At 35.9% G+C, this 24,458-nt stretch overlaps 1 protein-coding gene across 1 annotated transcript in view; it reads left to right on the top strand.

Annotated features, from left to right (window-relative positions):
* Window positions 1-2,755: 2,755 nt before the first annotated feature.
* The window catches only part of DTHD1 (death domain containing 1), a gene marked incomplete at both ends in the record, with an annotated part of 77,241 nt that continues 55,538 nt past the window's right edge, over window positions 2,756-24,458 (top strand). Inside the window, 5 exons of the mRNA XM_080697128.1 lie at window positions 2,756-3,026; window positions 5,486-6,095; window positions 9,504-9,831; window positions 12,914-13,093; window positions 14,386-14,630. Of these exons, the coding sequence (XP_080553254.1) occupies window positions 2,756-3,026; window positions 5,486-6,095; window positions 9,504-9,831; window positions 12,914-13,093; window positions 14,386-14,630 (1,634 nt within the window). The remainder of the gene's footprint in view (window positions 3,027-5,485; window positions 6,096-9,503; window positions 9,832-12,913; window positions 13,094-14,385; window positions 14,631-24,458) is intronic.

The following is a 24,458-nucleotide window of genomic DNA, read 5'->3' as shown; positions in this document are numbered from 1 at the left end:
AAATTTCTTTTGATCTCATCTTCACCATCAATTCACCTTATATACTTAAACATGCCAGTATTATCTTGACTTTTTGCTTGAATTCTAACATATTCCAGAGGATTGTCCCGAGCTATCTTAAACTGTACCAATCTAAAATTAATGAAATTTTTTGCCAATCAGAATTAATGTTCCTCCTAAATCCCTAAAAATTTATATCATCTATGCAGTTATTTAAACTAAAAAAATTTAGACACATTCCACTATAAAACACATTTTTTTTTTTACCAGTGGCCAATAGATATTTCTAAAATAAGTGAGTTGGTGTTTTTCCATTGCTTTCTATTCCTCTCTTTCCTTCTGATGTTGGAGTAAGTTCTATCCACTCTACCTCAAATTCCCTCTTAAGGTCCCTTGTTTTCTTGCCTGTGCTATGGCTGCTTTAATGTAGGTCTTTAAGTCTCTCTAAGATTATTCCTCTGATATCTAAACCATCTGTGTCCCTACAGCACAGATTTTATCATACTGTGGCTTAATTTAAGACTGTTTAATTTCTCCCTTCTGTCTGTAAAACAAAATTCAAACTTCTCTTTCTGACTCTCCACAGTTACTGGCCTCTTCTCTCGCCACTTCTCCTGACTCAAGAGCTGAACCTTTATCTAAAGCCATGCTTTACTTTTTCTGATCCCACTGAGTAATTTCATGCATTCATGCCTTTGGTCATATTGTTTCCAGTGCTGTGAGGTTCCTCTGCTGTGTTTTTTACCTGCTCAGATCTGCTCACCCTTTAGTTCCTAATTCAAGCCTCCTAAACCTCTAATTAAAGTTAACTTTTTACTCCTAAAGCTCTTGAGATACCTTTTGTTCATATTTCTGCACTAGCTCTCAACTGTCTAAACTGCATTTTAGTAATCTGACCATGTATCTGTCTCTTGCTCTGAAATTCTAGCCGGCCCTACCCCAGCACTTGAATAGTGCTTGGCCTACAGTAAATGCCAAAGAAAGTTTTAGGAATTGGCATTGAATTAAAGCCATATGTACATTATTTTTTAAGAATTATACATATGTTTTAGTAGTTAGAGAAAATAAAAAAAATGGAATCAGAAAGTCTTAAATATTGAGAAGAGCCTGAAAATATTTTTTAAAATAATGTGACCCGTGATGTGATATGGACTCACATTTCCTTCTCAGTGAACAGAGGTTCAATGAAAACCGATTATCAGTAGAGGAGTCCTCTTTTGAGCCACCAGCCCTCATACTGCTCCTTTTTTGCCTTTCAGGTTCTTTGGACCAGGTGATCTGTGCACCTGTGGCTTTCCGGCTTCTCTTCTCTATTCACTGGGCTTGTTTTTCCCATCTCATCTTCCAGTGGCATGAGTGTAGCTCTAAGAACCCAAGTGCTTAAAATGAGATAATGTGCTGCCGTGGGAGGGAAGCCTTCTAGCTCCCCTTTGGAAAGCTTTCATTTTGTTCCAGTGCATCTGTGGGAACATGAGCCTCTTTGGAATGTCCCTCCCAATTCCTTTGGTGTGTGTTCTCCTGTCTTAGAGGAGGGACTTGGGGAGGAGGAAGCAGGCTGCCCTCTGGTCCATCCCCCAGCTTCCTCTGCATCCAGTCCTGTATCACTATGGCCCCACATATAATGTGCCCACTGAGCAGGCAGCCAGGGCTGCTGTATCTGAATTTTAATTGCACATGGTAAAGACTCCTTTCTGGTTTCAGAGAAAGCCACTTTTCAGGTTTGCTTTCTTTTAGTGAAGGTATATTTTACCCAATTAGAGGGAAATTATCAGAGTAAAGAGGCCAAGTTTCTATCTCAATCTCACTGCAGACTTACCATATAAGAAGGTACTAATTATACTTACCTAAGCAGTGGTAATAGGCTCTGTTCCAGCTGAGGAATCTTCTTTTCTCTTAACTCTTTATTATAAATTATAACACATACGTTGAGTGTGGTGACACACAACTGTAATCCCAGTACTTGGGAGAATGAGAAAGGAGAATCACAGGTTTGAAACCAGTCTCAGCAACTTAGCAACACTATTAGCAACGTAGCAAGACCCTGTTTCAAAGATTAAAAAATAAAAATAAAAAGGCTGGAGATGTAGCTTGGAAGTAAAATTCCCCTTTGTTCGTGTTCAATCCCCAGTGAGACACACACACACACACACACACACACACACACACACACACTTGAATAAATTGTAAAAACTCATTTATACTATACCAAACTTCAACAATTATAAATGTTTATAGTCAATCTTATTTTATCCATGCCCTATTTCTATACTGACAGATTATTTTTGAAGCAAACCAGACATCAGATTTTTTTAATTTATAAGTATTGTTATGTACGCACACAGAAAATTTACTAGCAGTATTGTAAAAATGGTTCGCTTTTGATTAACACATTTTTTCATTCTACCAGGGATGCATATTTTGTTGCCTCAAATTTGTATTTGGGACCTGGGTAACATGTAGAATTTACCAAACCGGCCTGGAGAGTTGGACGGTATAAGCTAGCTCTACTCCTGCGCTTAATCTATTCTGTACACAATGACACTCAGGGTTCAGAAACGCCCCTCCTTTGGTCACCTAGTAACTTGTCACTGGTCAACAGCAAGCTGAATAAACAATTATGTTGTGGGAAAGTGCTTGGCTAGCTGACTTGGATCATCTCCTAGATTTTAGGAGAAATACCCATCTCCAAGTTTGAATTAGCGAAACCTTTAGGCTTTGCTGGCAGGAGAGAAGCATATTATTTTTGGAGCACAAGATGGATACAGGAGACTGGGGTTCAGGTAAACTGGGCCAAATATTGAAGCAGATCTGGAAACAAAACCAAATGCTAAAGCAGACACTCCGGGGTGATGACCTTTGTGAGGGGCCTGGAGGGGCCACCCGGATGGCCACCGTGGTCTTTCTGGGTCAAGAGCTCAGTGGGGCCCTTCACCAGCTGTTGGAGCACACTGCGGGGACCATGCGTTCCACCTGCCAGCAGCTGTATGCTCTGCTCGAAAAGGAGAGTCAGTGTGTCTGGAGACAAGGCAAGTCTTTATGTTTGTTTTCTCCTCCTCTAGGAAATATTGATTGGGGCAGTATCTGAGAGGTGCTGTAAGCAGATGAACAGACTAATGTAGAGTCTCTCTCTCTCTCTTTTTTTTAACCAGGGATAACAATATAATAGAATAGATAAGGTAAGAGAAATGTACAATAATGCAAGGGACTTTGAAGTTAGTCTCATTACAGATATATGGATGAAGTGCTTTTGGGTTTCAGAAGCAGACAGGATCCTATTTTTAGTGTGGGGAATTTAGAATTTTTCCAGGAAAAAAAAATGTGTCATTTAAGTTGAAGCTTAAAGAATGAGTTAGCCGTGGCACACACCTATAATTCCAGTACTTGGGAGGCTGAGAAGTTGCATTGCAGGTTTGTAGCCAGTTTTGTCAATCTAGTGAGACCCTGTTTTAGAATAAAAAAACAAAAAATAGGGCTGAGGGTGTAGCTCAGAAGTAGAATGTCCCTGGGTTCTATCTCCAGCACACACACACACACACACACACACACACACACACACACACATTAATTAGATTTATGTAGCTAATAATTTGAGATTCTTAATGTATTATTAGAAGGACTCAAGGCATACAGTTTGGGGAATACAGGCCTAGTTTGAGGCAAAGGAAGCAGTTTTTTTATATTATAATATAATATTCTATTTATAGAGCCATATGAGTATGGATCACTAGTTATAAAAGCACTGGGAAGACTGATGTGAGCAAGGTTAGGAAAGTGATCACCCACACATGCTAAGAAAGGGTGGGGGCAAGTTCTTGGGAATAGGCCCAGTTGCGGATGCTGAGGAATACAGCAAGGCAGGAAGACTGTGGTATCTGATGAATATGATCTTAGACAACAGCACTTTCTCTGAATAAGAATATTGGAGGCATCATGAAATCCAAGTCTTAATAACAGAGTTTCAAGGTGAGTAGGCAGGCTGCATCCAACAGGAATCCAGAGTAGAAAGATATTAAAACATTCAGTCTAGTGGACAAATAGTGGGCATCAGATAAACCTACCCCAAAGCAGCATGACCCAGATACCATAAGCTGGAGCTCATAAACAGACCTCTTGTCTCTGGAGAAACTTTAATGTTGTCCTAAGCAACATCAAGACAAGTACTCAGCTACCAGAAAGCTGGAGTTCAGGATCTCAGTTCAGGAGCCCAAAGACAAGCCTGGGCTGGTGGAACAATTATCTGGTGACAATTCTTAAAACACAGAGATATGGACCCTTCAGTCACAGATATTTTTAGTTCATAATTGAAGTCTAAGGATTAGAGAGGCTTCAACTTGCAAGAAGTCATCAGATACACCAATTGGAGAATGGTAGGAAACAGGGATGGAGTCAGAGATTACATCAAATCAGATCCTAATGAGGGTTTATGCTGAGATAGAGGCTTGATTCGATCTATCAGTACTTGAGTAGCCCCTGCAAGTTCCATTAAGAAAACTGGGCCAGACATGAGGGTGCACAGCTGTAATCCCAACACTTGGGAGGCTGAGACAGGAGGGCTATAGATTCAAGACTAGCCTCAGCAACTGAGCAAGATACTCAGCAACTTAGTGAGACCCTATTTCCAAATAAAAAATAAAATAAGCCTGGGGGTGGAACCAGGAGGTAGAATGCCCCTGGGTTCCATCCCTAATACCCACTCCCACACACAAACACAAAAAAATTGACATGATTAGATCTGTTCTTTGAAAAACTAATATATGTCATCTATATCAGCAGAAATAACATAGCTGCAGTATTTATGCTACCCAGGACTCATCTGGAGTGTTTAGCTAATTTTAGGTACAGCACTTTAAGTGGGTAATTGATTAACCACAGCACCTCTAAAGGAAAATTCTCAAAACCAGACTAAATGAGGAACGATTAAGACAAGGACTCCAGGTCTTTTGGGGGATAAGAGGTCACGCTATATTTCTAAAATTCAAAGCCTTTCCATGAGCATGAGGGATTGGATTTATTATTTGCTACTATGTTAAAAAGTAGGTTTTTCTCAATTCATAGGAGTGTTTAAAATGTCAGTTGAAAGCCGGTGGTGGTGGCGCATGCTTGTAATTCCAGCATTCGGGAGGCTGAGACCAGAGGATCACTGTTCATGGCCAGCCTCAGCTACTTAGTGAGGCCCTCTGCAACTCAGTGAGACCCAGTTTCAATATAGAGAATAAAAAGTAGGACTAGGGGTGCAGCTCTAGTAGACTAGAGGTAGAATGTCCCTGGTTTCCATCCTTAGTACCACACACACACACAAAAATGTCAGTTGAAGAAAGTTTTCCTTCAGAAAAGATTGGCTTAAATGCTCAGTAAGAGTCTTTATAGATCCCTGATTATTTTGTGGTTTCTGGTTACATGTCTATCCAGAAGCATACTTTGGTTTAGTTTTTTATTTATGTGTGTGTGTGTGTGTGTGTGTGTGTGTGTGTGTGTGTCTGTGTAGAAATTATTACTTTCATAGACTGCCTCATGAAAATGAACGAACATTTGGGGAACACTGCCCTGCTTCTAAAGAAAGAAGAAAAGGAGATGTGTAATTTATGCAGCATGCAGGCTCAACGTACTCCACAGCAGACAATGAGCACCATTCAAGATACCAGAGCATCAGACATTGCTGCAAGAGAAGAACTAAATGTCATAGAAACAGCCACTGTTCCTCCCACAAGTGGAGAGGAAAGTCATTACATGAATCCGTTCCAGTTAAAAGCAAATAAAACACATATAAATTCTGAATTAATAGAAAAAGAAAGCAATGCATCAGTGAACGGAAATGCAACAGGGGAAGAAGAGCCACAGAATACATTGTCCCCAGATCTTGCAGCGAGCAAAGATGATGAGCACATCGGACACATGACTGCAGAGAACATAAGTGGTAACAAGGAGGAGATTCATGACCTAATCCAGACAACAGAAAGACAAATTCAAGAGGCCTCAGAAAGCCAAAGGGAAGAGATTACCACATCCTCAACAACAGGGGATATCGCCGATAAATATGAAGATAATGTTTCCAATGACTCAGAGAGTCTAAAGCATAATAACATAGTGGAAAAGGAGTAAGTAAACGTAACGTGCAAAATGCTTCTAGATGATACTTCACTGTGTGTTTCTGTAGTTAGTAAATGTCTTATTCCATTTGGGCTGCTGTAACAAAATATTACAAACAAGGCGGCTTTCAAATAGCAGAAGTTTATATTTCTTACTGTCTGAAAGCTGAGAAGACCAAGATCAAGATGTTGGCAGATCCTGGGTCTAGGGAGGGCTTTCTGGTTCACAGATGGCACCTTCTTGCTGTCCCCTCAATAGTGGAAGGGGTGAATGTGCTCCCTTGGGCCTGATTTATAAGGACATTAATCCCATTAATGGATACTCCACTCTTGAGGTGATTACCTCCCCAAAGGCCCCACCTCTAACACCCTCATCTGAGACCTTAGGTTTTCAATATATGAATTTTGAGAGAACTTATACATTCAGGCCTTAGCAATATAATAACATTTATACTTGAAAATTTTTATGTCATATTTCAAATAAATATTATAAAACAGTAATTAAATCAGGTTAAATGACACATGTAAAAATTTACCTGGCTGCTATTGCTAATATGGTTTGGTTCTTATAGTTTTTGGAAAAAAATACATTAAATGTTTCTTTATTGGAGGAAGTAATTAACTAAATGAGAAAACCGTTAAAACAAGTGTTCAAAACAGACACTTTTCAAAATCACTACTTTTTCTATTATAATAGAAAGATAAGTGGTTGAATAATGTTAAAAATATTAGGAGATAATTTTCTAACCTCAGATTTATTTTATTCATATTATCAAGAAAGTCATCACAAATTTTTAACTCATGAATTTAGAACTCTGAGACCTCATAAATAAACCCTGGGAGGTTCTTAAAATTGAATTTATCAGTTCATTCTAATCTCCTTGAAAACCGTTCAGAATTCCCATTAGGTTTTCTAAAAGCTATGGCTTCAAAAAAGGAAGAAAGACTGAGGTCTTTGAGGAATGATCTCCCCTGTACAAGATGGTAAATATCCTCTGTTTGTCTAGATAGGATAAACCATTCTCAAGCCATGTCTTTCCAGGTAACCCTAACACCAGCCAGAGAAGGCAATGGGGCAGTGCTGGTCAGGGGGAATAATTTGCTTTGGGGAGCCAGACAGACTTACTTTGTAGTTTCTGTTTTAATACATATTAGTTCTATGACCCTGGGCAAATTGCTCCATTTGTTAGCTTCACTTCCTTGTTTGAACATATTTTATACTTCCTGGGGGTATTTGATAAGCTCAAATGAGAAATCTGTGGAAAGAGCCTAGTACCATGCCACATTATAGGTATTTGTACTCAGCTGACTATTGATGTGCTAGTTTATTTTACCCCAACTTTCCCTACCTCCCACTCAATACCACTCTTTACTAACCCCTTCTCTGGCAGGATGGATTGATCATCTTTCAAACAGGTAAATATAACCAGTCCTAGGACAACATCACTGAATCCATGATCTTTTGCCAGTTATTGTACCCACATTAACTTTTAGCTAAAAAATAAAGAGGTTGGGCTAGTTTAGTTGTGATATCCCTAAAGGTTGGGGACATTTTATGAATGACTCATTGCATGAAAGAACTCCATGATTTATAAGAATTACTGCTGTGCAAAACAACTACCCAAATAGTCAATATGTGGTCACCCATCTCATTTGAGAAAAACATTGACACTTTGCATTCAGAAATTTTTCAAAACATCAGCCAATGAGTCATTGCCTGAACCACTCCTTCTAACACCTTCTTTAGGTGTTCCCTCTTTAGTAAGTTCCTCTTTGTGACATTCAAATAGATTGTGCGTAGCTTGCATCTTTAAGAAGATAATTATTCATTGCAATACCCCAGGCTAGGAAGCCATTATGACACATAAAAATATGTATGCCATAAACAAAACTGTGCTCAGAATCTGCTGTGGTTTGCCATGGTAATATTTCCAAAAGAAGCCTATCTCCTTTGGTATAGATGTTCTAGTGTGTACAAAAAGGGGGAAGCAAGACTAGAGTAAAGCAATGTAATTATTTTAATGACTAGACTAAGATATATTTTATTAGAGTTACAACGGAACCATTTATAGGTCTCCTCATCCTACTTTCTTGGTCAGTTGGGAACATAACTTCTGGAAGAGGAGTGTGTATTAAGATGGTTTCTAGAACACAGAGGAGAGCCACTCCTGAAGTTATATGAAGCTTGGTCACTGTATCTTCTACTGAACAACATTTCTCATTTTCTGAACCATCATTAAAACTATCACTAGATAATACTCTAGCGAACCAACATTCTGGATGATTTTATGTTCTTTCTAATTTTACAAATTCAGAATTATAAATGTAAAACAAACTTCTCTGCAATTTCAAAATATATTTTTAGATTTCTATGTTAAAGTATACTTTAGAATTCTACTTTAACTATTATTTTCTATTTCTTTTTTCAATGTTTTGCAATTTTCTTTGCAGAGATTTTTTACCTCCTTGGTTAAATTTATTCCTAAGTACTTTTGTTGTGGTATATCCTGAGTAGAAATGTTTTATGAATTTCTTTTCAGTGAAATTATTGATATCTATGGTCAAACACAAAATAAACTTTAGGAATCATTATTTGAGGATTCTAAATTACTGTGATTTTAAATTTGCAGTACTACTATACCTTTCTTAGCTTTTCTAAAAAATGCAATAAATATCACTATTTCCTCTAATGTGCTAAGACAATTCTACACATGATTATACCTCTTCTCACAATTTAGGAAATGATTTAGGTAACCATTCTTAGTTTATCAAGAAGCATCAGCAATCCCTGAATTCTTATTATGGAGTAAAAATACTGAAGAATAAATCAATCACTTAAATAATAATATTGATACCATTTGTAAGTAATAATGATAACTAACATATAAAGCTGAGCATGATGGCACAGACCTATAATCCCAGCACTTGCTTGGGAGGCTGAGGTAGGAGGATTGCAGTTTCAAAGCCACCCTAAGCATCTTAGTAAGGCTCTCAGCAACTTAGCGAGACTGTGTAAAAAAAAAAAAAAAAAAAAAAAAAAAAGGCCTGGGGATGTAGCTCAGAGGTAGAATGTTCCCGGGTTCAATTGCTGTAACCACCACCAAAATAAATAGATAATAACTAAATACAAAACCTACAGTATAATGCCTGTCATGTGCCAGGCACAGCATTTTCTGATTAATTGATATAAAATAGTTGATTTAACTTATAGCTTTCCTATTAGAAAAGGCAGATATTACTTTAGCACCATTTTACTGTTGAGGGATCTGAGGGATAGAAAGGCCAAGGTTACAGAGCCAGTAAGGGGAAGAATGAAGTTCACACTAAGGCAACGTGCTCTGAAGTATGTGCTTCTCTGTATTCATAGGAACGTAAAACAATTGGGAAAATAATGTTTTGCTTTTTTCTTTTTTGTAGGTATCTTGTGCTGAGTGATGAAACTGAGCCCCAAGTGTCTTGCTACATTACAGCACCATTACATGTCCTCCAACAACTAGAGTGCCGGATAATTAACAGCCTGAGTTGTCTAACAGTGGGCGATAATGAAGAGCTGGTTAGCAATGTCATTGCTGTTGAATGCTCAGATAAGGAAAAGAAAATCCCATTTCCAATATGCATTGCAATTCCATTTACTGCGCGTTACCGGGGCAATTACAGAGATATCATGGTGAAAGTGTGTGACCCGAACCTACAATCAAGTTACCTAACCCCGAATTCACTGGAAGGAATCAGAGGAAGTTATAAGGTCGGTAAATCCTTGGCTACATCTGTGTTTGACGTTTGGTTCTTCTGTGTATGACTCAGACTAATAATGGGAGTGCAGGTATGATTGCTCCATTGGTAATCAATGAAAGAGTTGATAGGTGCGTGCCAGTAAATTCATACTATTTGGCTGTCTATTTAGATCAGAGAGCAGAAATTATTTGCCCACATTAGAAATGGTGAACTTGGTTATAAGTCCCAGAAAATATTATTGTTATCCCTCCACTGGGAAAGCAGAAGACATCAGGGCCTACGTAGCTTCATATTTTAACCTAGCTTTAGAATAAAATACCTAATAAATCTAAATTTAAGCATATTGGAGTTTCTAGATGATTATATTTTATATTTTATCATTTTGGGGTTAGAAAATAAGTAAAAAATAAGAAATCTTGTGTGTGTGTGTGTGTGTGTGTGTGTGTGTGTGTGTGTGCCCTGATACAATTAATTATACAAATGGAATTTAGTTTTATATGGGAGATGGTATATATGATGGTCAGGACATGGAAAGTGGGGGGAAATTGGTATGGTTTAAAATCTGGTTCATCGTACACTTTCTTGCAATGTGAACTTGGGTAGATTAAAAAAATCTTTGCTGTGACCTAATTTCTTCATCTTAAAACTGAAAATAATACTAGTGTATAACTGACAAGGATAGAGTGAACAACACACTTCAGAAGATAAGGAAAAGAAAATAAACACGTGCTACTTGTTAACAGCCGCATGTTTTTGTTAGACTTTATTGCAATAATGCTGAGACTTTTTATGATCACAAATTCATGTTATAAAGAAAGAACATCCCCACTCATTAAATTTAGTACTATAGAGTTAATGGTGACTTATATTTAAGATTCTTTTATGGGACACTCAACTTACATTTGACCAATTAAACACTTCTCTTTTCCAGATCTATATAAGTTTTTTTCTTATTTGATAAGAAGAACAGGGAATAAATGTAAAAACTATTTATAATACATCTTTCATTTTTTATATTGTTCTTTCCAAATTACAAACAACATTATATAATTTAACATGACAGCTAAGCCTATTCTAATTACTCTTTCAGATTCATGCAGTTAATAGCTTTAGAAGTCTAGAAGTCTAGATTAAGTATAAAAGTCCAATCTACATTGCCCTTTATTCGGTTTTTTAATATTGAACAGTCTATGTGGCTGCCACAGTAAAAGTAAAAACTGTTCAGAGCACACATGCTTTTCACAAAACACTGAAAGATTTGGAGAAATGAGTAATCAAAACAAAAGAAAAATTAAATTATCATTCACTGTAAAAAATAAAAACATAGTCATGTGTGGTGGCACAGGCCAATAATTTCAGTACTTTGGAACCTGAAATAGGAGGATCACAGGTTTGAGGCCGCCTCAGCAGCTTAGCAAGATCCTATTTCAAAATGAAATATAAAATAGGGCTGGGAGTGTAATTCAGAGGTAGAATGTCCTTGGGTTAAATTCCTACTATAGAATAAAAGTAAATAAATAAATAAAAGCATATACTTTTATATTTACACATTTTTATGGTGGCTACCCTTAAGTTTAGCTCAAGAAAATTTAAAGCCTGGAGTTCATGAAAATTTTTATGGCTCTTATGACATTTTACAACTTTAAGTCTTAAAAACTTTTGGTTCTCCAGTATTGATACCTGTGTCTTCAATGCTGGGCATTGACCACTGGTTCTCAGGAGACTTTCTTACTGCTCACTGTTTTCCTTCTCTATAATTATGAACATTCATCATGCCTTGAATTTTCCCAGCAACGAATTCCTGCAGTGATATTGTGAAATCCCTTCCTTAGTCAGCTTTCAAATGATAGATTATTTTCCATTGTGATTGTCCCTGAAATGTTTGTGTGTGTGTATTCATGATTATCCACTCATGCTGGCTCAGAGTCTGGCTGGTGTTTGGGGAAGCATGAATAGACCAAATTACTTAGAAGTGGGCCTCCTTATTTTAAACTTTGGTAATTATACGAGTAGGTCATTTTATTCTCATTTATGTACTCAGTTCCCTTTTGTGTGATGAAAAAGCTTGAATATGTGCCTGCATATATGATTACACATTTGAGAATGTCATTATATAAAAAAGCAACAGACATGTGTCTTCCTGCAGTCATCTGCTCCCACTGCAGAGAGAAGAGAAATAGAGAAAATGACTTTATTTTTACATTCTAAAAGATTGTAAGCTGTCAGAAGGAAGAATTTTCTGACAGTACAGGTGCTATAGCATTTGAATAAACATGGTGTTGAATGTTCTAGGTAAAGATATCTGTTTAGACTTCTTGTTGTGGTATTTGTTCTTGTGGTTGTGGTTGAGGTTGTTGTTATTGTTTTACAATATTTGGGATCAAACCCAAGAGAAAAACATTAGACAAAAAGTCTCCCACTGAGCTGTATCTATATTTAAATTCCAAGATCTGTATTTAAATTCATTCTAGCTAAAGGAGGCAACAATTCCAGCAATAATTAATATCTGTGAAAACAAAGAATTAGATTGCCTATTTTACATATCTATTTTAAGGATTTTAATCAAAAATTTTTTTGGTACTGAAGATATAACTCAGGGGCATTCTATCTCTGAGCTATAACTTCAGCCTTTTTTATTTTTTGAAATTTTGAAAAAATTTTCTCCCAAAATTGGTAAGTCTGGCCTTGAACTGGAAATCCTCCTGTCTTAGCCTCCCAAGTACTGAAATTATAGTCATGTACCACCATTCCTAGTTCAAGGGATTTAATTTATATTTTAAAATGCATTTATGGGCTATATAGCTTAATAGTAGAGTGCTTTCCTAGACTGTTCAAGCCCTTTGTTCCATTCTTAGCACTGAAAAAATTATTTTTCTAATTTCCATCATGCAATCTAAATTTGAAAAACTCTTTTATCTATTTTCACTCTGTCTCATGAAAGGTTCATTCATTTTCCATCAGTGGAATCATGTCAACTTGTTGGTGATTATATTGAGAGCATATGAATTATTTTTGAGAGTTCACAGCATATGTATAGTATGTACTTTGAAAAACAGGACTGCAGTCTGTTTAATGTCTTGCAATCCATACAGGGGACCTGCGCTGCTGTGCGAGTTTACAAGTTGGGTATCTTTTCTGTTGTGTCTTGTTTGAAGAAAGAGTCTTTCATGGTAACAAAGAAAGGCCTCACTGTGAAGTCAAGCATGGATTCTCGAATATCCTTAAGTTACCCTCCAGGAGTCTTCAGTTCTCCAGTGCTCGTACAATTAAAGGTGAATGTTAGGAACTGATTGGCTTTTTCTCCTAGATTAGTCATCCTAGTCCCAAATTTTATATGACATATAAAATTTATCCCATTAAATCGGATGCCGATATTTTATATGACAATAAACAGATTCTTCTTTTGTACTTGTAATGGACTAACATGGAGTGACGTTGGTGACAAAGTAATAATTTTGAGCATATTTAGTCTTACCCTCAAACAAACCCCCGATTTGTTTGAAAGACTTCCCCAGCTATTCTTTTGTTGTTTATGATATTTATTAACAAACATAAATGTTGAGTATCTATAAAACAATTGATAACGGATTTGAGGACGCTCAGATAACTCAGGATATGCATTTAAAAGGATGTCAAAGCTGGTGTGGTGGTACATGCCTGTAATTCCAGTATTTAAAAGGCTCAAACAGGAGGATTGTAGGTCTGAAGCCAGACTTAGGAACTTAGCGAGAGCCCATTTCAAAATAAAAATAAAGAGAAAATAAAAGGTCTGAGGGTATAGATGGGGGATAGAAAAACCTAATTAACACTCCAGAATGGTTTAGAATGCTCCCCCCCCAAAAAAAAAGAGCATGGCAAAAGGTGAATCAATGTTTTTTTATAAATATTTGATTATGTTTAATGATGAAACATTAGCCTTTTGGGGGGATAAGAATTACACAGCACTATTTACAAATATGTAATGATCTATCAGTGTACCTTTTAGAAGATTTATAATATCTTTCTAGCTTCTTTCCATCTTCCTAGCTTCAACTCTCCTTCACTATCTTCTCTGTTTCTCCCAGTTGTTACCATAGGCAGTGAGTGGAAAGAAAAGATTAGAAAAAATGTGCTATATAAATATTTTAACCATAAATGTTTTCCATAAATTTTGAAACTTTGAAATTATGCTGGCTATTTTTTGTTAACTATTCTTATGTGAGGGGAAATAAATAAATATAGTCTTGTTTTCCTAGTTTCTAAAGATCGCTTGATCTAACAATAGTTTAAATTAGAAATTACATAAAATGTCTCTTTTGTTTTCTGGGTCATTTTGTTGCCGGTAATTTAAAGTGCTTCTCAGTTATTTATAACATAGGACAGAGAAGCCATATTTCAGAAAGACTTTGTAAAAAGAGATCTAAATGTTAATATAAACAGTGTTGTTTCTACCCAACAATGTACTGAGAAATATACAAAACTATGATCTGCAAGAGTTTAAGAAAATTAGCTTAGAAATATGCTAATACTTTGCATATTTTAATATTAAATATAAGAATATGTATACATATTTTTCTTTGTTTAGATCCAGCCAGTTGACCCATCTCTGGTGGCATATTTAAAAACACAGCAGGATACTTCCTACTTAGTACTATCCACAAGCCCCCTGATTCATGTCCAGCATCCATCAACACATCCTTTTCAGAAGCCAGTTACTGTATTCCTACCTTGCTCCCCACACCCTGATAAAAAGAACCTTGGATCAGAGAAGGATCATACAAGAACAACTTCTGCCACAACAAACAGGGCCACACCTTTATATTTCAATCGGTGAGTAAGAGCTTACTGGCTTACTGATGTAATGGTACACAAAGAAATGTAAATGATTAAAACTTGTAATTAAATGTCTTATATATATAAAACTTATAAATAAAATATTGTTGATTAACAAAAAGAAATTGTCTTAGCTCTGATAAACCCTTAAGTGGCGTTGCAATAACACTGATATAAAAGTCATAAAATCAATCCTTCTTTTCAAGAACTTATGATATGATTAATTACAAAGATGTGGGATAGTGGTTTTAATTTCCATATTTAAAAGCGTTCTATTAATGTAAAAAATCAATAACTTGACCTTTTAATAATAAATTTAATTTTATATTTACCCTATAGACTTATTTCTCCTCCCAGTTTTCATAATTAAGCAAAATCTCCACCAATATGTCAAATATACGTATTATCACCCAGTACTGAAGTGAGAAATAAAATATAAATAATAAATAAAATATGCCGAATGTTAACCTGATCCTATTTTCTACCCTGTCATTTATTATTTCTTTATTCTTCTAATAGAAAAATAGAAGACCTTCCTATTCATTTACTTTAAAGAAAGTATTTATTTATTTCTTTGAAAAATCTAGAAGATGAAGAAACAACTGCAGAAATTTAACTGAAACAAAATAACTTTTTAATTAAGAAATTTTCATGCACCAGGTTATTTATGTGTATTAGCTCATCCAATCTCATCTGGTCAGTTGAGGAGACTTAAACTCAATGACCATAAGAACTTGTACAAGTACCTATAGCAATTAAGTGTTGTGATCTTGATCTAGACTAGGTAGTTTCCATTTCTTCTCATGACTTTTGTGTAGCCCTCATTTATTTGATTTGAGGCTACTAAGGCTAGAAACTGAGAAGTGGATTGTTTGCCTTTTCCAGTGATGCTCACAGTTTGGGAAGCTGGCCAGGGGAGATTATTTGATTGTGGCTAAGGAAAGAAACTAAGTATTCTTTAATATGAGAGAAGTGAATACAACATAGAAATATATACATGATCTAGTTATATATGTCTTTTCCACCAAAATTATTTATATAGTGCATTTACCCCGAGTTGCTTAGTTAATCCATATTTCTGTATATCATGGTATTATAGATTACAACTTAAAATACAACAGTCTAATAGATTAAGATTTATTCTCTTCCCAAATAAGTACCTATAGCTAAACTTTAAAAAAGATGATTACTTAAAAATCCCTGAAAACAGATTTTTACTATAAACTATTGCCAGAATCTAGTATTTCTATTATATATAGAGTGGAAACAAATAATAAAAATAATTTGTCACTAGCATAGTAGAAAACATAAACATGCTTATTCCCTATTATCTGATCCCATAAGTTGTATACCAAAGTGCACATAATCTATGTAATCAACACATATTTTAAAGTGATTAAATCAGTGTCCCTTTGCTCTACCTTTGTTATATTTCTATATATCTCACACAAAAAACAGGCAGAATGTAGACAGAAATTAGAGGTAATATATTGAATTGTCAGGAACAAAATTCCCAAAAACACAAAGGCAGAGCAGTAAGAGCCCTGATAGAAACATATGCTGAAGGAGATAAATTTTCATGCACTCATCCTATTGAAAGCCTTGAAAATCTAGTTAGCACAGGGAAGAGAAGTCACCATTTAGTCCAAAAGAAATACACTAAGGGAAAATGGGTTCATTAGAAGAGTAAAAATGCTGAAGAAGCCCAGGTTCGAATTCGAAAATCTCATGGAGCTTCATGGTGAAGGTAGCAGTTCTGGAAAAGCTACTGGGGATGAGACAGGTGCTAAAGTCGAGCAATCTGATGGATATGAACTACCAGTCCAAGAATCTGTTTAAAAGTCCAGATTTTTAATAGTGACAAATAAAAAGTCCTATGTGTGAAAAAAAAATGGCTTCACTGAAAAGGGCACATGAATCTGCCCTCCAAATCTGTAAAAAAGATTCAGGTGATCAACAAGGTGAAATGTTAGGTGAACATTCAGTGAAGGAGAGAAAAAAAACAAGTTTTATATTGTTTTTTAATTTTTAATATTTTCTAAATTTCTTTGCTATACTGGGGATTGAACTCAGGGGCATTCTACCTCTGAGCTCCACCCCAAGTCCTATTCTTTATTTTGTTTTATTTTTTATCAGCTCTCTAAACAATCCTTTTCTTTTCTTTTAATATTCTTTCTCTTTATTGGTGTGTTGTAGTCAAACATCTTAATAGGATAAAAGACTTGTGGAGACCTACATGCACACATCACCAAATTAGCCCTTACCTGATCCCCACCCCATTCCCTCCTGATCCCTCCTATCCATAATTGGCTTAGTTATTGACTTTGATATGTTTATGTGCTTAAGAGAGTTTCCCTCTTCCCCCTTCGCATCCCCTGAGTTAAGTCACCTTATTTGCTGCTCTGTAGGATCCCCTTCTTCATCTAGAGTTCCTCCTGTTATCTATTTCTCCCTAGCTTTCGCATTTTAGGGAAGGCATCCAATTTCTTTTTCTGATTAATCTCACTTAGCATAACGTCCTCCAGTTTCATCCATTTTCCTGTAAATGATGTTTTTTTTCTTTATGGCTGAATAAAATTCCATTGCGTACATATCCCACAGTTTTGTAATTCATTCATCTGTTGATGGACATCTTGGCAGGTTCCATAGTTTGGCTATGGTGAATTGTGCAGCTATAAACATAGATACACATGCATTAGTTTGGTAGTTTGGTTTTCTTTCTTTTGGGTAGACACCCAGAAGTTGTATTGCTGGATCAAATGGTAAGTTCGTTCCCATCTTCTGAGGATTCTCCATACTGTTTTCCAAAGTGGTTGCACTAATTTGCAATCCCACCAACAATGTTTTAGAGTTCCCACTTCTCCACATCCTTGCCGGCATTTGTTAATGTTTGTTTTGTGAATGATTGTCATTCTAGTTGGAGTTAGGTGAAATCTCAGGGTAGTTTTGATTTGCATCTCTCTGATTGCTAATGATGTTGAGCATTTATTCTTTGTTTTGAAACGGGGTCTCACTAAGTTGTGGAGGGCCTCACTAAGTAGCTGAGGCTGGCTACAAACCTGTGTTCCTCCTGTCTCAGCCCCCCAAGTACTGAGATTACAAGAGAGCACCACCACATCCAGCTTATATTGTGTTTTTAAAAAAGAAAATAAAACCGGGTATGGTAGCACATGCTTGTAATCCCAGAACTTGGGAGGCTGAGACAGGAGAATTGCCCAGATTTGAAGCCAGCCTCAGCTACATAGTGAGACCCTGTTTCCAAATAAAACACAAAATAGTTCTGGGAGTGTAGCCCAGGGGTAGAAAGCCCCTGGGATCAAGATATGAGAAACAATTCAATTCAAAATAACCTCAAAAACAATAATATACCTAGAAATAAATATAACCAAAAAAGTAAAAGACCTCCAAAGAAGTATAAGACACTAAAGAAATAAACTGAAGATTTTAGACGGTGGAAATTTCTCCCGTGCTCTTGGATAATCAGAATAAGTATAAAAATGGCCATTCTAACAAAAGTGATCTACAGAGTCAATGGAATTCCTATCAAAATACTAGTGTCATTCTTCTCAGAGTTAGAAGAATCAGTGCTAAACTTCATATGAAAAAACAAAAGACTTAGAATAACCGAAACAATTAATTTTAGCAATAAGAACTATGTAGGAGGTACCAAAATACCTGACTTCAAATTAGACTACAGAACTATAGTAAAAATAGCATAATATTGGCATAAAATAGACACATAGATCATAGAACAGAATAGAAGATACAGAAACAAATCCACACTTTCGTATCAAATTCATTTTCGAAAAAGGTGCCAAAATCATACATTTGTGAAGAGACAGTTTTTCAACAGATGATATTGGGAAAACTGCTTATGCATTTGTAGAAAAATGGAATTAAATCTTACCCTCTCACCCTGCACAAGAGTCAACTCAAGATGGAGCAAAGACTTAGAAATTAGACCAGAAGATATAATATTACTAGAGGAAGGCATAGGCCTAACACTCCAAGATATAGGCACAGGTAGAAATTTCCTCAATAGAACCCCCAAAGCTCAGGAAATTAAAATAAGAATAATAAATTGGATGGAATTAAAATAAAAAGTTCTGTTTGTCAAAGGAAAGTATCAAGAATCTACAGAAAAAGCCTACAGAATGAAAAAAGATTTTCCAGTTATTCTTCTAATATATAGAGTATAAAAATAACTTAAAAGACTTAATACAACATAAACCAATAACCCAATCAAGAAATGAGCGCTTGAACTAATGAGACACTTTCCAAAAAGATACAAATGGCTCATACATACATGAAAGAATATTCAACATCATTACCAATCAAGGAGAAGCAAATTAAAACTACGCTGAGATTCCATCTAACCCCAAGTAGAATGGTGATCATCATGAGGTTATACAACAATAAATACTGATGAGGATGTGGGGAAATAGGAACACTTCTACACTGTTATTGGGACTTGGAATTAGTTTAGCCACTATAGAGTTTCAGTTGGAGATTCCTAAGAAAACTGAGAATGGATTCATCATAGTATCCAGTTATACCACTCCTAGTTGCCTTTCCAAAGGGTCTGAAATCAGAATATTTAGTAATATGTGCACAGCTCAGACAACTTATGGAACTAAACCAGGCATCAATCAACAGATCAATGGGTTACAAAATAATGAGACATACACTTCATGGATTTCTACTCAGCAATAAAGGACTAAATTATGTCATTTGCAGGAAAATGGATGGAACTGGAGAGCATTATGTTAAGTGAGATTAGTCAGTCACACAAACTGAAGGGTCATATGTTTTCTCTCTTATGTAGGAGCTATGGAGGAATTGGATTTTAAAAGAACTTTAGATAATTTAGGAGAAACTCAAGGGGAACAAGAGGAGAGGTGACCTGTGGGGTGAGCAATGGAAGAATTAATGAAGGAAACACTTCTTTGAAATTATGTTCATATGTGAGACTATCAATGCCAATCTCAATATCTTATATTGAGAAGGAGGTGGGGAGGAATCAGCCAACCAAGCACTGTGTGCATAATGCACCAATAAAAGTATAAAAATGAATATTTAATTTAAAAGAGAATCATTACATACTGATATAAATTAATGATTAGTCTGAAGAGACCAATCATAAGAAAACAGTAATCAAAGCATAATTTTCTTTTCTTTTCTTTTCTTTTGTGGCATTGGGGATGGAACCCGGGGGGCATTCTACCTCCGATCAACAACCCCCGCCCTATTTTTGATTCTTTATTTTGAAACAGGGTCTCACTAAGTTGCAAAGGCCTCACTAAGTAGCTGAGGCTGGCTTTGAGTATGCAAGATCCTCCTGTCCCAGCCTCCCAAATGCTGGGATTACAAACATGTGCCACCAACGCCAGCTGTAATTTTATTTTCTGATGTTGACTAAAACCTTGAGTTACAAAGTGCTGATTGATTACTAGACAAAATTTATGAAAAAGACGCATACCTAATCTTAACCTGGAAAATTCAAGAGTAGGTTTTAAAAATAACTTCATAAGTTTCTATTAAATAAAATCAGAATAAGTAAAAATAGAAACAAAATCAGTCTGGCTTAAGTCTTATCCTTTGTAGCAATTAGAGAGAAAAATATGGACACCAAACCTTAAATTTTTAGAAGGTACTAATTGTGAACATAGAATTTTCACTTAACCTAGGTATTTGTTTTGTTTATTTTTAATATGAATGTTCAAAAATGTATTTCCTGTATGTTCTTAAAATAAAGAGATAAGTAGATAGAATTAATAGGCTGACTTAAAAATATCAATGATAGATCTTAGTTTTTAAAAAATCTCATATTGAACATAAATATAAAAACAAAAGCAAAATAAAAAAAGAAAAATGAAAGAATACAAAAGTAAAAGTTCATGTGCCAGAAAGATAAACAGAAAGATAGGAAGAATACAAACACAAAATACCATATGGGGCCGGGAGTAGTGGGGCACACTTGTAATCTCAACATTTGGGAGGCTGAGACAGGAGGATCATGGTTTGGAGATAGCCTCAACTCAGTGAGATCCTGTTTCAAAATTAAAAAATTGAAAAAAATAGAACTGGGGGTATATCTCAGAGGTAGAATGCCCCTGGGTTCCATCCCCATTACCACACACAAAAAAATTCCATATGGTTTCATGAAAAGATTTTCATGAGAAGCCTTAATCAATATGATATAAGTAAAATAGTCAGTTTATGACAATGAATGTAAATGAGTTAAAATAATTTATACTTTTGTTCATTTTTCTTAATCTTCTTTTGATTTTTCTTAATCTTTTGATTTTTCTTTTTTTCTTTTGATATTTTTAAATATATGCTATATTTGGAATAATTTTCTTGTATTATATATATTTTTTTAATTTTCCTAATTTGTTTAAACTGTTAATTTCAATCACTGTAACTCTTATTTATAGAAGACTATTGCTAGGTATAAACTTTCTTTTTCCAGGTTGCTCTACAATTTGGTTATTCTTTTTATTTCTTCCTTTAATTCTTTACTCACTCTAAACATACTCATGGTATAATTTAAATTATTCTATCATTTATTAGTATGATGCTTACTACTGTAAGCATCTATCATCCATCTATGGGTCTTGTACACTGTCTTTAATATTAATTACGTTCAATGGTTCTTTAGACATTCATTTCCAAGTATAGGCTGTACTTTTTTAAAAACCATATTTATATATCATCTATTCTTCCCCCAGTGCAAAGCAGTTTTTGTATGCTTTGTTTTTTCTTGAGTCAATGGGCAAAAAGTGCTCGTTGTTATTTCTACTTTCATGGCCAATACTGCCCTTCTGAAATCCCAGATTTATGACCGAGTTAGTTCTAGTTCCCTCTCTGTGAAGCCAGATGATATATCTAATGTCTGGAGTAGGTATTAAACTCTAACTTCCAGCTTCCGAGTACATTCATGTTTAGGTGGGGGAAAGGAAGTGGACAGCAAAAGAAAGATCCTTGGATTCAGTCCCTTAAGTTTCCTAGTTGCAAGAAATCTTCATTCCTTGTCTTTGCATTTGACCTCTTTTTCAGGACATCTGCTTTGTACCACATCTAGCTGAGGGACTCTTGCTCATTGTGGAAGCTGTCATTTGACACTTCCCTTTTCTGTGAAGACACTCTAAGATCTCTAGGGGGAACTGAGTGTTCTTTTTGTACCAACCCCACCATTTTACAGCATTGTACAGCTTATACTATTGTAATAATATGTGTTCTCTTTTCTATTTATTATTACTTAGTGCAATTGCAATACAGTGCTTTAAAAGCATTAAGCAAATGAAATAAATTAGTGATTAGATTTTTGGAAATTTAAATTGCTATACTAATTTATTTATACTTTTTGACAATGCTAAATTGATTGTTATAATGCACTCTGCTGTTATTAGTGCCAGATATGGTAAATGCTCTTTCTTCATCTAGTGAAGCATAAAAACGCAAATGAGAACCCATTTAACTGTTTACTTAACACCCATTTAACTGTTTACTTAACATTCTCTTCCCAAAGAGTGAAATTCAGTTGAACATTTCTTATGGAAACAGAAGCACAGTGAACATTCCATACCTCATAAAATAAAAAAGATACAAACTATTGGAGGCCAAAGCATTGTCTGGATATTAAGAATAAAAATTTCATATTCCATTGCATCCTTTTATATCTGAATGATTTTTTAAGAAATAGGAGTTATTTAATTATGAGCCAGGGAAGTAGGTATGTAGCTTAGTGGTAGAGTACTTGTGTGCACATGACCCAGGTTCAATCCTGATAACCACCAAAAAATAAAAATAATTAAGAGCCAGTAAAAGGTTTCTCAATGGAAACACATGAGATAAACAATAGATTAAATAAAAAACATATTCTATATTATACAAAAAACATTTTAGAGAGGAGAAATTTATTTTCATCTATGAAAAATGACATTTTCTATATAATGATATTGTTTTTAATATTATCTTATAGTATCAATATGTGATTATATTATTTGATATAATTATAAAATAATTATTTGATCATTATTTTATAGAATTGTTATTATAATAATACTTTTGAAATGGGGGTTTCTTGCGAGAAAACCCCGGCGAGTTCTTGTCTACGGAGAGCGAAGAATGACACCTGCAGACCTCAGGAAGGGGAATAAAAGGTTTATTGGAAGCACAGGGAATGGGGCAAGGGTGGCTGAACACCCCCAAAGGAGCTGGAACTCTGGGTCCAGCAGCTGCCTTCAGGACAATACTTGAGAGTAGCCCAAGCCAAATTGCCTTCAGGTGCAGGCTGGTTTCTTCCAGAGTCCACGCAATCTTCCAGAAGGGAATAGAGAAAAGTGGCTGAACACCCCAAAGGGGCGATCGGAACTCCGGGGTCCAGTAGCTGCCTTCAGGGTCACTACCCGAGTGTCGCCAGAGCCAAGTGCCCATCAGTTGCAAACTACTTTCTCCCAAAGTCCACACGATCTGCCAGAAGAGAGGTACAGGTCACCCCTAGGGGCCTGGTCAGCCATGATGTCCAGCAGAGGCCTTCAGGTCACTACTCGAGAGTCGCCAGAGCCACGTGCCCTCAGATGCACTCTGCCTTCTCTCAGGGCCAACACGACCTGCGAGAGAGAGAGAGAGAGAGAGAGAGAGAGAGAGAGAGAGAGAGAGAGAGAGAGAGAGAACAGCTCCCCAAAAGGGGAGGGGGTCCCGAGCGGGAAAGTCCCCATTTTGCCATCTGACTGGCAGATGCCTGACCGCTTGCAAGTCCGTTTGTGGTTTGGGTGACTTTTGGGATTCCAAGGAGAATTTGCATAGGGCATTTGCAAGTCCTTTGAAGGGTCTCCTTTCAGGAATGCCAGACTTGCTGGGTGAGTTTGTTGATTAGGAAACTCAGGATGGCTTTGTGAAGCTCTGGCCTTCTTATCTCTGAGCCTTTGGAGTTTGAGGCATTTGTTGCCCCTCAGGAAACTCAGGAAATTAGCTTTTTTCTACCAAGGCCTTTTCCCTATCTGCCTATTTCCTTTCTACCTCCTCACTTTGATATTATTAATCAAGTATAATATGTGAGTCATGCCAGGAATGTTTCTAAAAAACACATAAATCATGTCACATAATAAAATGGACAACTGATAAGCTACTATATAACTTAAGAAACTAGCATTATTAATAAAATTACATCTCTGTACTTGTCCCTCTCTGATCTCATCCCCTTCTTACCCACGATGGTTGCTCCTCATCCCCACCAAAGTCAATCACTATTCTCAAATTTTGAGTCTTTTTTTTTGCTTTTACTTATTTTTTGTTTCATCAATGTACTTGTATTCATCCCTATTCAATGTTTCATTCTTCCCTATTGTATACTGTATGTTAAATACGAGTCAGTGAGCTTGAGCTTGCTCTAATTCTTTGTGGAAGGAATAGTAGATAGCCCAGGGGATGCATCCTGAGAGTGTAATTCACTAGGAGTCTTCAGAGACCATCTTTCACATTTGATATCTAAGATGATAGTGACAAAAATTCTTTGCGATATTAGGTCATTCTGTGGATTTTATTATTAATGTGAAAACTGCAGTGGTTAAAACTTTCCTTTATTGGTGATCTACTTTATTTTCCTGACTGTATTTAAGATCTTTTTGGCTGTTGTTCTTGGTATTCTGCAGTTATTTATGATTATCTAGATGTGAAGTATAGAAACTATCTGAAAATAATACTTCCTGAATATGTGGACTTATGTCTTTTTATATTTCTGAAAAATTCTTATATTTTCTCATCAACTATTGGCACATTCCATTTTATCTATTTGTCTGAGTTGCCATAGATGCATATTAA

Source organism: Muscardinus avellanarius (assembly GCF_963383645.1).
Source record: "Muscardinus avellanarius genome assembly, chromosome: 6".
Classification (NCBI taxonomy): domain Eukaryota; kingdom Metazoa; phylum Chordata; class Mammalia; order Rodentia; family Gliridae; genus Muscardinus; species Muscardinus avellanarius.
Note: the sequence above shows the minus strand (reverse complement) of the source record. Positions and strands in the feature narration are given on the sequence as shown.